The sequence below is a fragment of the Prionailurus bengalensis genome, chromosome X (genome assembly GCF_016509475.1).
Source record: "Prionailurus bengalensis isolate Pbe53 chromosome X, Fcat_Pben_1.1_paternal_pri, whole genome shotgun sequence".
Lineage (NCBI taxonomy): Eukaryota > Metazoa > Chordata > Mammalia > Carnivora > Felidae > Prionailurus > Prionailurus bengalensis.
The window spans coordinates 14,130,693-14,144,962 of NC_057361.1; the positions used below are offsets into that span (position 1 = coordinate 14,130,693).

General features: G+C 41.2%; 1 protein-coding gene and 1 long non-coding RNA gene across 4 annotated transcripts in view; one reads left to right on the forward strand and one right to left on the reverse strand.

Moving 5' to 3' along the window:
- The window catches only part of NHS (NHS actin remodeling regulator), a 339,891-nt gene that overhangs the window by 288,535 nt on the left and 37,086 nt on the right, over positions 1-14,270 (forward strand). For all 3 annotated transcript variants that reach the window (XM_043570100.1, XM_043570099.1, XM_043570101.1), the window contains exon 3: positions 3,649-3,782. In XM_043570100.1, coding sequence (XP_043426035.1) covers positions 3,649-3,782 — 134 coding nt within the window. The remainder of the gene's footprint in view (positions 1-3,648; positions 3,783-14,270) is intronic.
- Positions 2,566-14,270, reverse strand: part of LOC122477232 — a 50,320-nt gene continuing 38,615 nt past the window's right edge. The window contains exons 3-4 of the long non-coding RNA XR_006295657.1: positions 5,570-5,688; positions 2,566-3,022 (exon numbers count right to left, since the gene is read on the reverse strand). This is a non-coding gene — a long non-coding RNA (uncharacterized LOC122477232). The remainder of the gene's footprint in view (positions 3,023-5,569; positions 5,689-14,270) is intronic.

A 14,270-nucleotide genomic window follows, 5' to 3' on the forward strand; every position in this document is an offset into this window, starting at 1 on the left:
AGGCCTCCAGACCCCTGGCCAGAGCTCTTTTCCTCCTCACCATACACTGTGTCCTAGGAAAATAAATATTTCTCTTTCTCTTTCATTCTGAGAAAGCCAGAGACAGGCACAGAACAAAGTAGAAGATAACAGCCTTCTCTTACCTTCCAGGGGCTCAAAACCATTCTAATTAGGACAAGGAGATTAAAAACTGGCATCACCCTTTTAGAGACCCCTAAATTGGGTATGAGAAGTTGGCAGGCGAGCTTTTTCGGCCTTTAGATTTTCGCTGTGGAGACAGATGGTATCTGTACATTCAATGTCTTTTTTCCAAATTCCCTATGTTCCTTTAAGGAATGGTATCTTCCAAAAGCATTACAATTCAAATAAAATAAATAATGTCACTAGCAGGATGGAGAAATGACAAATTTGTTTTCAGCTTATTTTCTTCCACATGTGTATGACTTCTCCCTTTTCCCATATCCCTGTGTTCTCCCCCTTTAATGAAAGAATTAACCTACTAATATCCCTAACGCAACTGTTGCTAAAAATGCCCCTTGGTTATTAGTAGCAGATACTGTGACACTTAGGATGAAGAGTGATGATGGGTATTCTCTAGAGGTATCTCTGGCCTTCTTACTATTGACTTTGATTTTTAAAGTTGAGTCACTTCGATTTTATGGTTGGCTGAAAAGTCCTTCTTTACCAAATTTTTAGTGCAGGCCACCTTCTGGAAATCTTCCTTAACATACTCCCCATTCCTTTGCAGCCTCGATTAGGCCCCTTTCCCCTAATACTATCCTTTGACTCCTCCCAATCGTGCCACTTACAAGCTTATAACTAACCTCTTACAAGCCTATCTCCACTCTTAATCCATGAGCAACTGAAGAGCTAGGATGAGATCTTATTCATTTTTATTCAAAGCACTTAGCATGAACCTGACACAAAGTAGGTCCTCAATGAATGTGTAAGTACATCAAATTCTGTAAAAAACTGGTTGAGCATAGAGGGCATAGAATGATGACAGGGGAGTCTGATCATTCTCACTAAATACTTTCTCTGATCCCATCATCAGAGAGCTTGAGTTGTGGTAGCCCTTTAGACACAATTATTTTTATCCCTTTATTATTATTCATAAGTCATCCCTGATTAGATTTTCCCAGATTCAACCAGATAACATCAAGCTGCTTGTACACTATCCCATTTCACTGTGTTGTCAGCTTTGGACTCAATGACAGAACTGAGGAACAGCCAGTGCCAATATCAGTTTTCTCAGAACTTCCTCCTGGGGACTGAGAGGGATACAGGGCCTCCTGGGGTTTTGGAAGACCTCAGAGCTGTGTCTCGCCCTCCCAGACTGGCTTTCTTTGAGGTTGTCTCAACAGCAAATCTTGGGTGTAGTAGTTTTAATAGCACTGCAGAGAGCCATAAACAGGAATTATAGGCATCATAGAATTAAAAACATGCAGCGTGGAATTAAAATTAGAAAGTGACTTTTTTTTTTTTTTTTAACCTTGTCCCAGAAACATAGTAGCTTAGCACTGCATTCATCAGAATACCACTTCTGCCATCTGGTGGCCGTGACTAATAGCTAGCCGACAAGGGCCTTGCTCCGCAGTCGCCGGAGTAAGCTCCCTGTAGGTTCTCTATTTGGACAGCCCAAAGGTCCTGGCTTCCACCAGCAGTGAGTGGATAATGAAGCAGAGACAAGTGAAGCTGTGGTGGCGGCAGCACTGTGCTCCTTTTGGAGATGAGGCTGTAAGGAGGGAGCTGATGGGACTGAGATCAGAACCTTAGAAATTGGCTGCTTTTGAGATCTGCTCAATAGCAGTCCCTTCAACAAAGTCTACTGAGCTCCAAGCATTGTGCTAAACCTAGGATTCAGAGGGTAATAACTAACATTTGGGCCCTGTCCACGAGGAATACCTGTCTAGTGAGGTAGTAAACAGGGAATTCAACAGGGATGTGGGTGCTCAGAGGAAAGGACCGATCATGCCATGGAGCTTCAGAGAAGGCTTCCCAGAGCAAGTTGCACCTCAATGCATTTCAAATTAGAACCTGATTCCTCTCCCCCCCCCTTTTTTCTTGGCAATTCTTTATGCTCAGAGCCAAATGGCTTAAAGTAATGCCACTGTTTGTTTCTAAGAAGAGAGAGGGAGAAATTACTAAGTGGCTATAAAGAGAGATTTATATTTTATATTTCCTTCCTTTCAAGGTTCAGGGCTGAGGTCTAAGTTCCATTAGCCTAAGGGAATAACGACCAAGAGTCTACTGCAGTTTCAGACTCCAGTAGATGAATGTTCTCCCCACCCCACCGCCAGAAAAAAAAGTATTATTAGGGAGTCATTAATCTAGCCTGCCTCTTCCCAGCCTCGGGCAAATGAAAGAGAGAGATTTAAGAAAGTGTAGGAAGGGAGCAACTGAATGGGAAATTGAGTTGATATGTCCCTCCTGACTCCCTTCCTCTGACCTTTTCCTAACCAGTGACACCTGTATTCTACTCGTTATGAATTTTAAAATGTACCTTTTTCTTTGTGCTGCCCGTTTAGAAAAGCCCACTGCTTGCTTGCAGAGAAAAACAGGTGGTGGCAGTGGAAAGACATTTATTTCAAAAGGTCTTTCTGATGAACACTGGCTGTGGCGGCAGTTTAGCAAAGACTACCTACCAGTATGTGACTTTGTACCTTGGACTTGTGAGGGGTCATAAGATTTCAGGCCCTGGGCAGGAGTGTAGGCTGGATTGGGCAGGCAGGGTGGCTGTTAGTGTGGTGTGTTGGGCAGGGTATGCTTTGGAGCTCACTGAGACACCCAGAGAACAAAACTGTGCTCTTGATGCCGCAGTGATTCTTGTTAAGAAGCCAGGAGCACTTCATCCCACGCATGGAAATTTCTTGGCTTTCCCCAGAGGTAGCTTTACTCCTAAATCGGCCAACTGTCCTCATTGGGATTCCTATACTTTCTCTAGGAGCCCAGGATTTCAAAGCCCTTTGAGTGTTATACATGATGGGGCTTAGATGGCTGCAATGGTGTGGTCACAGGTTTTCTAGAAAAGAAAATGTAGATAAATAAATAATTGCATGATAGAAAGATAAAAGCCCTGATGTGTAGTACCCACTAATTTCTGTGATGTAAATACTCCCACCGTGGCCCACTTCTAAGCCACCAGTAGTTTCAAAACTGGTTTGCAAAATTCCCGAACACCTAGCAATCAGCACTCCTGAGCCAGTGTGAGCTGGCTCCACCACCTACTGGATGGCTGGGAGTGTGTGTTTCTGGCACTCCCCAGGAGACTCTGGCACGTCTGTGCCTACTGTCCACTCCAGCATTAATGTCACCAAATCTTCCCCCGTTGTCCTAGACTTTTTTTTTTTGTTTTGCTCATGTTGTTTTGAAATGAGGCATGTTGAAAAATGTACTGCTTTTTCCAGACTCAGAGTGAGCCATCTTGTAGAAAGATTACAAGATGGACCCACTAAAATGTAAGCGCCAGTCTTCATATTAATGTGAAGTGAACGTTTAGTTTGGAACCATTCTAAAAATCTTACTTGGTATACAGATGAGCTAGATTAGCAAAAACTTTTTTCTAGCCTTTTGCTCATCCTCCCAAAGGGGAAAGAGAAATGGAAAATGCCAAGGATGTTTCTGTATCGTTGCTTTTTCTGCCCCTAGAACACCGCAGCCGGAGCGATCGCCGGGAGCAGAGAGCCGCTGTCCCCCTTTCTGTAGTGGCTCCTCCACTGCCAGCCTACCCCCCAGCTCACAGCCAGAGGAGGCGCGAAGTAAAGGACCGGCACTTCTTAACGGTGAGCTTGGCGGCCAGCCAGCAGCCCTGTCCTTGCTCATCAGAAAGCATGAGTGGGTCTTGGGAGTCACAGTGGATGAAGCTGGGCCACGTGAGAGAGCAAATCATGGGCATTTGAGAGCAACTGGAGTTTCTTCTCCCCTCTTTCATTCATGCGTCTTTTGGAGAATAGAGTGGGGATTCAGAAGTATTTTTTTAGTTAACTGGTTGCACAATGCAGCAAAGCAATAATTAAGGACTCTAACGTCGGAGGGAAAAACTTGCTTCAAACACCAGATTTCCTGCATACAAGCTAAAAGACGTAGGGCAGGTTCCTTCTTAGCCCTCAGTTCCCTCCTAAGATGGGGATATTAACAGCATCTACCTCATAAAGTTTGAGGGTGAAATGAGATAAGACATGGAAAGAATGTAGCACAGTGCCAGGCACAGAGTAAGACCTCGATATATGTTAACTGTTACTGTTGAATGTTAAGCGCTAACTGGCAGGCGATCGTGTGGATGACTTGGTGGGGGTGGGCTGAGAAAAAAATGATGTGAAAACTTAACATATGAAGATGAACCATTTCATCATTTTATGCTTCCCCATTCTATAAGGGAGGCTAGTTCTGCAGGGTAACCAGTTACCAGAGGGCCCCCCTCACTGCTAGTGATTTCAGCTTTGCCTGGGTGGGTGTGGCTGTAATGCAGCCCAAGCCCCAAGGATGGACCACAGATGAGCCGAGAACACCTACAAAGTCCATCACCCTGGGTGTGCTTTCTAAGGCCTCGGTGGGGATAAGTGCTCACCTATAGAGTTGATCTTCCATTCAAGTTCTACCCCTCAGACCTGGAGGGGACGCAGAACACAGATCTATGCATTAGGCTCACAAGGGCTGCACATTGCTGCAAGAGAAAAGGCTGCAGGGACTGGGACCAGACCCTCTGAGGAGGGGCAATGACTTCTGTGACCCAGTCAGCCCACATGGCTGCCAGAGTGGGTGGATCCCTGCTCCTTTGTCATTCTGGTTTGAGGCCAAAATCTAAAGAAGTTACAAGTGTGGGTCCAAGTTGAGGTTTTCACATGAAATGAAGTTTGTATGTAGGATAATACACCCTGCACCTTTATGGTTTTTACACTATGCAAAATAGATGCGAAATATTTGGACCACATGACACCAAACATGCAGCTGAGAAGAGACTTCATCTAAATGAATCTGCATGATGTACCATATCCAGATAAAACAGTGAGTGATAGCGAACAACACACAGACATTAGGCTTCACAGACTTCAGGTTCACCGAGTCTACTCGGTACCATAGCACACTCAACTACACTGCTGCAGTGCAGCCCAGGGGTAAGAAACGAAGGTGACAGACTCTTAGGGCTTTCTAGGTCTTTATATAGAGCAGTTACACATGCTAGTGATTTGTCACAAAAGCCCCTGCTCGACAAAAGTTCTTATTAAGCTCAAATCTGCTTGCTAAAGCATTTGCTTTTAATGAGGCATTTTCTGCATAAAAATGCTAAAAATATTTTTCCATTCATTATAACATGTTTTGTAGCTCATTAAGTTGTTTTTTCCAGGGGGGCGGGTGAGAGAGAAGAATGTTGAACATTTACAGAAATGACATAAAAATATCACCATTTGTCATAATCTGCATAATTTTTAATAAAGTCTAAATACCAAAGTAAGGCTCTAGGAAAAGGCCTAAAATCATGAATAACAATGAAGGTGCTTCATTGACCCAACAAACATCAATAAGAGAAGAGGTCTAGATCATACTTATGTAAACCAGAAAGTGTACCCACCTCAAATGATAATACTTAGTATTTCCAAGTAATTGGGGAAATTTTAACTGTTTCATTTCTCTGAGTTTGGGTCACCAAGTTCACTGGAAGATCTTCCATTCAAGTTCTACCCCTCAGACCTGGAGGGGACGCAGAATACAGAACACAGATCTATGCATTAGGCTCACAAGGGCTGCACATTGCTGCAAGAAAAAAGGCTGCGGGGACAGGGACCGGACATTTGCAGCCAAACTGCTAGCTAGACCTTTTCTTACACAGCAAATTGCTGGATACACGTTTTCTTAGTAACTCTCCTTTCATCTATGAGACTTTAGTTGAGCCATTTTTTTTCCTCCTTTAAAAAAGCATTCCTAATGAGATTCTGATACATGATCTTCCACAACCCTGCACCCTACACACTGTAGTTTGCTCATTAATGGTATAGACTGTGAAGTCAAACTGCCTGGATGTGAGCACCAGCTCTACCGTTTGTTAGCTAGCTGTGTGACCCTGGACAAGTTAATCATTTCAGTGTCTCAGGGTTAATAGTACACAGTACCTCACAGGTGTGAAACAAAGATTGAATGTGTTAGTACACGCAAATAGTACCTGATGCACAATAAGTACTCAATATGTATTGGACATCACCATCATTAATAGCCAATCAAGTTCGTGAAGTATCAGTGATATACAGTAATAAGATTATGGGTCTAACTAGATTTAAATCCCAGCCCTACCATTTTCTCAGTTGTGTGATTTTGAAAAAGTTACATCTTTCTGAGTCCCAGTTTCTTGTCTATAAAATGGGGATAATAACTTCAATTTTAGAAGGTTGTTAAGAAGACTTAATACAATGTTATATAAATACAATTAAATTGTATATGAAAAAGTTCCCAGCATAGTGCCTAAAACAAATATCTGAAACTATATTCATAATCAGGATAAACTCTAACATATAGTCACATATAAGACTGGAGGGAGTATAAGTTGTTACACTTTTTCTAGAGGGCAATTTCCCAATAATTGTCAAAACTATAAGATACTAAATTATGCTAAGTGAAGTCAGACAAATACCATATGATTTTACTTCTATGTGGAGTCTAAAAACCAAAACGAATGAACAGAAAACAGACCCATAAATACAGAGAACAAACTGATGGTTGCCAGGGATGGGTGAAGGGCAGTGGGAGGTACAGGCTTCCAGTTATAGAATAACTCATGAGGATAAAAGATACAGTACAGGGAATAAAATCAATGGTATTATAACAGTGTTGTATGATGTCAGATGGTAGCTACACTTGGGGTGAGCATAGCATAATGCAGCATAGACTTGTCACGTCACTGTTGTACCCCTGAAACTAATGTAACATTGTGTCTCAATTATACTTCAATAAAAAGTAAATAAAAGTGGCCAAAAAAAAAAACCCTGTAAGATGGGGCAGCTGGCTGGCTCAGTCAGTGGAGCGTGCAACTCTCAATTTTGGGGTTGTGGGTTCAGGCTCTACGTTGGGTATAGAGATTAGTTAAAAAAATAAAATCTTTAAAAAAATACTCTTTGATTCAGCAATTCTATGTGTAGGAATTTATCCCCAGGCAATAATGGGACTGTATGCAAAGATGTATTCACTAAGGTGTTCATCAAAGCACTGTTTCGAACAGGAAAAATAGTTATGTTAAATGTCCACGGTAGATACTTAATTCTGATATATTCTAGGATAGAATACAATATCAAAAATAGTGTTATAAAAGAACACTCAATGGGGCGCCTGGGTGGCTCAGTCAGTTAAGCATCCGACTTCGGCCCAGGTCATGATCTCACGGTTTGTGAGTTCGAGCCCCGCATCAGGCTCTGTGCTGATAGCTTGGAGCCTGGAGCCTGCTTCGGAGTCTGTGTCTCCCTCTCTCTCTCTGCCCCTCCCCAGCTCATGCTCGCTCTCTGTCCCTGTTAAAAATAAATAAACTTCAAAAAAATTAAAAAAAAAACACTCAATGAAATGGAACATGTATATATTTTATCAGAGATTTTTAAACAGTGTATAAAACTGTGTATAGTATGAGCTCAAAAAATATGAGTGTATATGTGAGTATATACACACACACATACACACACACACACGTAGGAAAAAGATGGGAAGGCTTACATACCTGTGGTTCCCAAACTGTGTGCTGAGGTACTCCAGGGCACTGTAGTGAGCTCCTAAGGGTGCACTGGGATATTGTAAATTTTCAAGAGCTACAGTGTCCTCTGTTTGTATCTAGTGATGGCTCCAAAGCAGCCTCATAGCCCTTACAAGTGGAAAGAGGGGGTGCTTGGTTTCTTGACATGTGATTTACATAAAAGTTCTCCAAGGGGAATGCACAGGAAACTGACCACACAATTTAGCTTTTTAAAAAAACCCTCTGTCAGCTGAAGAGTCAAGGTTTGTTCCCCAACTTTAAAGTCCATCTGGGAGTCCTCCTTCTTCGAGGGTGGCAAAGGAGATAATCTCAGGCCGCCAGATGGTTTTCCAGAGGAATTCTACTAAACCTTCAAAGTTTAGATAATCCCAATGCCCTACAAATGGTTTCAGAGTACTGAAAATAAAGTAGAACTTCCCCATTTCTTTTATAAATCTTTTATGAAGGTTTGATACCTAAACCTGGTAAAGACTGGGAGGAAGGGAGGGGGAGGGAACCATAGACCAATATCACTCATGATTATTAATGTGGAAATACTAAACTAAATGTTGGCAAACAGAATACCACATTAAGAAATTAATATACCATGACCAAATGGGATTTATTCTAGGAATGGAAGGTTGGTTTAATATTAAGAAATCTATTAGTATCATATACCATATTAATTGATCTAAAGGAAAAAAAACCCTTATGATTATCTCCATAGATGCTGGAGAGGCCTTAAATAAAATTTAACACCTATTTTTATAAAAAGACTTGAGAAAATAGGAATTGAGTGGTACTTCATTAACACAATAAAATATGTACACCTTAATCCTAAGGCCAGTATCTTAGTGGGGAAACACTACAGGCATTTCCACTAAAATCAGGAACAAGGCAAAGATGCTATCTCTGCTACTAATTAGCATTTTACTAGAGAGATTAATCAATGAATTAGACAAAATAAATCAATTACAGGCATAAGAATTAGGAAGGAAGAAGTAAAGCTATATCTAGTTGCAGATGATATGATACTATAGGATTTTCCTGGTATACAATCAATGATAAAACTCAAACAGTAAAAGAATTCAGTAAGGTAGTAGGATACAAACACACAAAAATCAATACCCTTCATTTACACAAATGATAGCCAATTAAAAGACCTAATAGTAGAGAAAACTCCGTGTATAGCAATAACAAAGACTAAACACTTAGGAATTAATTTACCAGGAATGTGCAAAACCTGTATAAGAAAAACTATAAAGCATTCCTAAAAGACACAAAATTAGACTTTCTCAAATGGAAGGATGTCCCTTGTCGTTGGATAGAACGATTCAGCATTATAAGCAAGTCAGTTCTAAGTTAATTCATAAATTTAATCCAATCCCAATAAAAATACCAATAAGCTTCCTTTTAAATGGAGTTAGACCCATTGATACTAAAGTTCTCATGGAAAAACAAACATACAAGAATAGCCAGGAAAATAGTGACAAAGGAAACCAATAAGGGTGAGTAGCTCTACCAGGCATTAAAATATCTTTAAAGCCTTTATAATTATGATAGTGTGGTACTGATACATGAGTAGAAAAACATACCAGTAGAAAAGAATACAAAATACAGAAATCAACCCAAGTATATATGAAAATATAATCTACGATAAAGGCAGTATCTCAAAACACTGAGGCAAAAGATGGGAGCTTTTTTTTAATGATGGTAGAACAACTGGTAGAAAAATTTCACCAGAGTTTCTCAGTCTCGGCACTACTGATGTTTCAAGTCAGATAATTCGTTGCTGTGGGGGCTGTCCTGTGCATTGTGATGTTTAGCAGCATGCTGTGCCCCTACCCAAAAGATGCCAGGAGCACTCTTCCCCCTCGTTGTGACAACCCACAATGTCTCCAGACAGTGCCACCAAACGTCCCCTGGGAAGACAAAATTGCCCCTGGTTGAAAGCCATGTAATGAGATCCATACCTCACACCATACACAAGATTAAGTTTCCTAATGGATGAGGGACCTAAACATAAAAAATGAAACCATACAAGTACTGGAGCAAAATAGGGGTGAGTTATTCTTTTTTTTTAAGGTTTTATTTTTAAGTAACCTCTACACCCAACGTGGGGCTCGAACTTACAACCCCAAGGTCAACAGTTGCATGTTCGATGGACTGAGCCACCCAAGCACCCTGAGGTGAATTATTCTCTAACCTCAGTCTAGGAAAAGGCTTTCTAACTCTGACTCAAAATACAGGGGCAGTAAAAGATTGATGAACAGTAAATATTTTTGCATGCTCAAACACCAGAAACAAAAGATAAGCAAAAACTGGTAGAAAATATATGCACTTTGTACCACAGATAAAAGATTATTATCACTAATAGATAAATACCTCTTCAAAATTGAGGGACAAAGAAAGGAACAAAAACCTAGTAGAAAAATGGGGGAAAGCCTTGAGCAGACAATTCAAAAAACACAAAAATGTTGCTTAAACTTAAGAAAAACTGTTCAAACTCACAATGAGAGAAATGCAAACACTGACAATTTATCACCTAATTAGATCGGCAAAAATTCAACAATATGACAACATATATATTTTATTGGTGAAACTGGGGGCGGGTAGGTGCGGACAGGCACTCAAACAGTGCTGGTGGAAATGCAAACTTGGTACAACCTATCTGGAGGGGAATAAAACTACACCTCTGATAATACAAAAAGGTCAATCACTGTAGTGTTGTTTAAAATCACAAGTTATCGGAAATGACCAAGATGTCTATACATAGATGGATGTATTTAAGAAGTATTTATTTATTAGTGATATTAGCCCTTCTTCTGAGGCTCATGTACCTGTAGTGATGGAATAAACTACAGGACATCCACACAGTTGAGGAGCACTGTGCAGGTGTAAAAAAAAAAAAAAAAGAGGAAGATCTTTCTGAACTAATAAGGAGTGACTTCCAGGACATATTCTTAAGTGAAAAAGGCAAAGCCCAAGGTTCCAGGCACAAGATGACCAATGTAGGAAGGCCCTGAACTAACCTCCTCCATGGAACACACACCGATTTGCACCTATTAATAGAACAATTCCTCCTGAAGAAGAAGTGAGAGCTGACTGGACAGCTTCTGAACAACCAAAGATGGAGAGAACAGCAAGAGAGAGAAGAGTCACAGTAACAAAGGGAACCCCTGTACCCACGCTGGGAACAGCAGTGGGGAGGGACAGTACTGAGGAACCAAGAACAGATCCCTCTGTCCTTGGGCAAAGAAAAAAAACAGCCACAGCTTTAAAGAGCAACTAGCATATAAAAGACACAACACTAGAACTCTGCTAAGCAGTGCAGGAGCTGTGGGAATGTTCTCCAGGTCAGAGGGACTGGAGAATGCACAGCTGATGTTTCCACACCACCTTAAAAGCCTAGAATGGAGCAGGGTCCAGACACGGGAATAGGTTGGTCTGGTCCTCACAGTGGGCTTGCAGCTTCAGTGAGCCCAGGGTCTGCAAGCCCACACCAGCCTCAGTTGCACTGAAGCACAGAAAAACAGCCAGGTTTAAAAGGGCTAAGTAGCTGCGGGTGCACTCTCTCCCCCACTACCTTAAAAGCCCAGACAGGAATGGCATACCTGGTAGGTCTGGATGCTGTAACTGGCATGTATGGTTATCACCAGGAGCTTTTGACCTCAGCAAGCCCAGGGTATGTAAGACCACACCAACCCTGGTCACAATGGGACACAGAAAAAAAGTCATGGTTTCAAAGGGTCAGAGAACAGCTGGGATGCTCTCTCCCACTCTACCTTTTTTAAAAGCCCAGACTAGAACAGGGCTTGGCTCACAGTGAGCTTGTGACCTCAGCTAACCCAGGGCTACACAACCACCTTGTGTGCTGGAGCACAGAAATTAAGCCACATTTTTGTTTTTAATTGAAAAAATTATTTTATTATTTTTTTAATTTGTCTTGTTTGGTTTTTATTTTTGTTCTTTTTGGTTTTTTTCTTTTCCTCTTAGTTCTTTAAAATTTTTAATTTTATTATTTTTTCTTCTTTCTATAAAAAGCCATGGTTTAAAAGAGTAACTAACATATGCAGCCACAGCTCCAGCCAGCCAGCAAAAGTAACCAAGCACACACACAGTCTACAGAGGGGACAACATATACAAGACCACTCCTTCAAGTTTAGGAGAACTAGCCTTTCTGCCTAATCCATAGAAACACCAAAAGTCAAGCAAAATGGGGAGAGAGAGGAATATGTTCCAAAAGAAAGAACAAGAAAAAAACCTCAGAAAAAGAACTATATGAAAGAGATAAGCAATATGCCTGATAAACAATTTAAAATAATGATCATAAAGATACTGGGCTGGAGAAAAGAAGGGAAGAATTCAGTAAGTCCTTCAATAAAGGAATAGAAAATATTTTCAAAAACCAGAGTTGCAGAATACAGTAACTGAAATAAAAACCACACTAGAGAGAGTGGACAGCAGATCAGCAGATGCAGAAGAACGTATCAGCAATCTGGAAGACAGGGCGATGGAAAGCACACAAACTGAACAGCAAAAAGAGAAAAGAATTTTTAAAAATGAGGATAGATTAAGAAATCTCTTGGACAACATCAAGAGAACAAACATTCACATCATAAGGGACCTAGAAGAAAAGAGAGAGAAAGGTGTAGAAAACGTACTCAAAGAAATCATAACTGAAAACTTTCCTGACCTAGGGAAGGAAACAGACATCCAAATCCAAAGGACACAGAATTCCAAACAAGATGAACCCAAGGAGGTCCACACCACGGGCACACAATATTTAAAATGTAAACGTTAAAGAGAGAATCTTAAAGCAGCAAGAGAAACAAAAAGTTACCTACAAGGGAAAAGCCTATAGGCTATCAGCTCATTTCTCAGCAGATACTTTGCAGGCCAGAAGGGAGTGCATGATATTTTAAAGTGCTTAGGAAAAAACCTGCAACCAAGAATACTTGACTGGCAAGGTTGTCATTTAGATTTGAAGGAGAGATAAAGTTTCCCAAATGAAAGATAAAGGAGTTTATCACCACTAAACCACTTTCACAAGCAATGTTAAAGAGACTTCGAGTGGGAAAGAAATGGCTATAATTAGACATAAAAAATTACGAAAAAAAAGAGGTAAAATGTGACAACATATACATTAAGTGTGGAGAAGGGAGTAAAAAAGGGAAAAGAATGGAAAAAAAAGTTTTTTTCTTTTCCTCTTTTTTTAGACTGTATTTGAACTGAAATGACCAAACCTCATAACCACAAACCCAAAACTGATGATATATAAAAAATAAAAAGAAAGCCAAACACAACACTGTAGAAACTCATCAAACACAAAAAAGGAGAACAAGGGATGCATGGCTTGTTCAGTCAGTGGGGCATTCGACTCTTGATCTCAGGGTTGTTGGTTTGAGCCCTACATTGGGTGTAGAGATTACTTAAAAATAAAATCTTGGGGCCCCTGGGTGGCTCAGTCAGTTGAGCGTCAGACTTTGGCTCAGGTCATGATCTCGCAGTTCATGAGTTCCAGCCTCACGTTGGGCTCACTGCACAGCCCACTTCAGATCCTCTGTCCCCCCTCTCTCTGTCCCTCCCCTGCTTGTGCTCTGTCGCAAAAATAAACAAACATTAAAAAAAATAAAAAGTAAAATCTTAAAAAAGAGAGCAAGAGAAGAAGGAACAATGAAGAACTAAAAAAAGAAACACAGGAAACAAATTTAAAAATGGCAATATGTACATACCTATCACTAATTACTTTAAATCTAAATGGCCTAACTGCTGCCATCGAGAGAGGCAGGGTAGCAGAATGGATGAAAAAATAAAAAGGACCCATCTAGACTTCAGGAAAGATGGTGGAGGAGGAGGATCCTGGGCTCATCTGTCCCACGGACACAACTAGAAAACACCCGCATCAGTGTAAATAATCCAGAAAACAACTAGAAGACTGGCAGAACAGACTGTCACAGCTGAATGTAGAAAAGAGGCCATATCAAAGAGAAGAAGAAGGGCTGAGACTTGGTGGGGAGCCAAACAGACTGGCAGGACTGTCCACAGGAGGGACCTGCAAGCCCAAGAGGGGAGAGAAGAGGACCCTGCACTGGGCACCCCACCCACAGGGACCGCACTGTAAAAAAGAATCCCCATAACATTTGGCTTTGAAGGCTTGAGGATCCTGGCTTCACACATTTTTATGATCAGTAAGACTTTAAAAATCAGCAGGCTCAGCTCTGCAGGAGCTGGGAACACAATAGGAAACTGAGTCCCCGCCCTTAAAGAGACAGTATAAAGAAGAGCCCCACAGAGATACAACATAGAAGGAACAGTTTGAAAACCACGTGCGGTATTCTGAAAGGAGATGTATTTGGTCATTTCAGAGCAGGTACTGGAGGGGCAAGGAACTTTGGGAGACTTGTCCAAGAACAAAAGAGCTGGTAGGCCCCATTTCCCTCCCCAGTCCCCCATCCCTGGCTTGGACACACAGGTACCTGCAGGAACCACAGCATGCAGCACTCTCCACCCAGCTTGCTAACAGCTTGCCACCCACCCCCTGCACTCTTTTGTGGATCTGGCC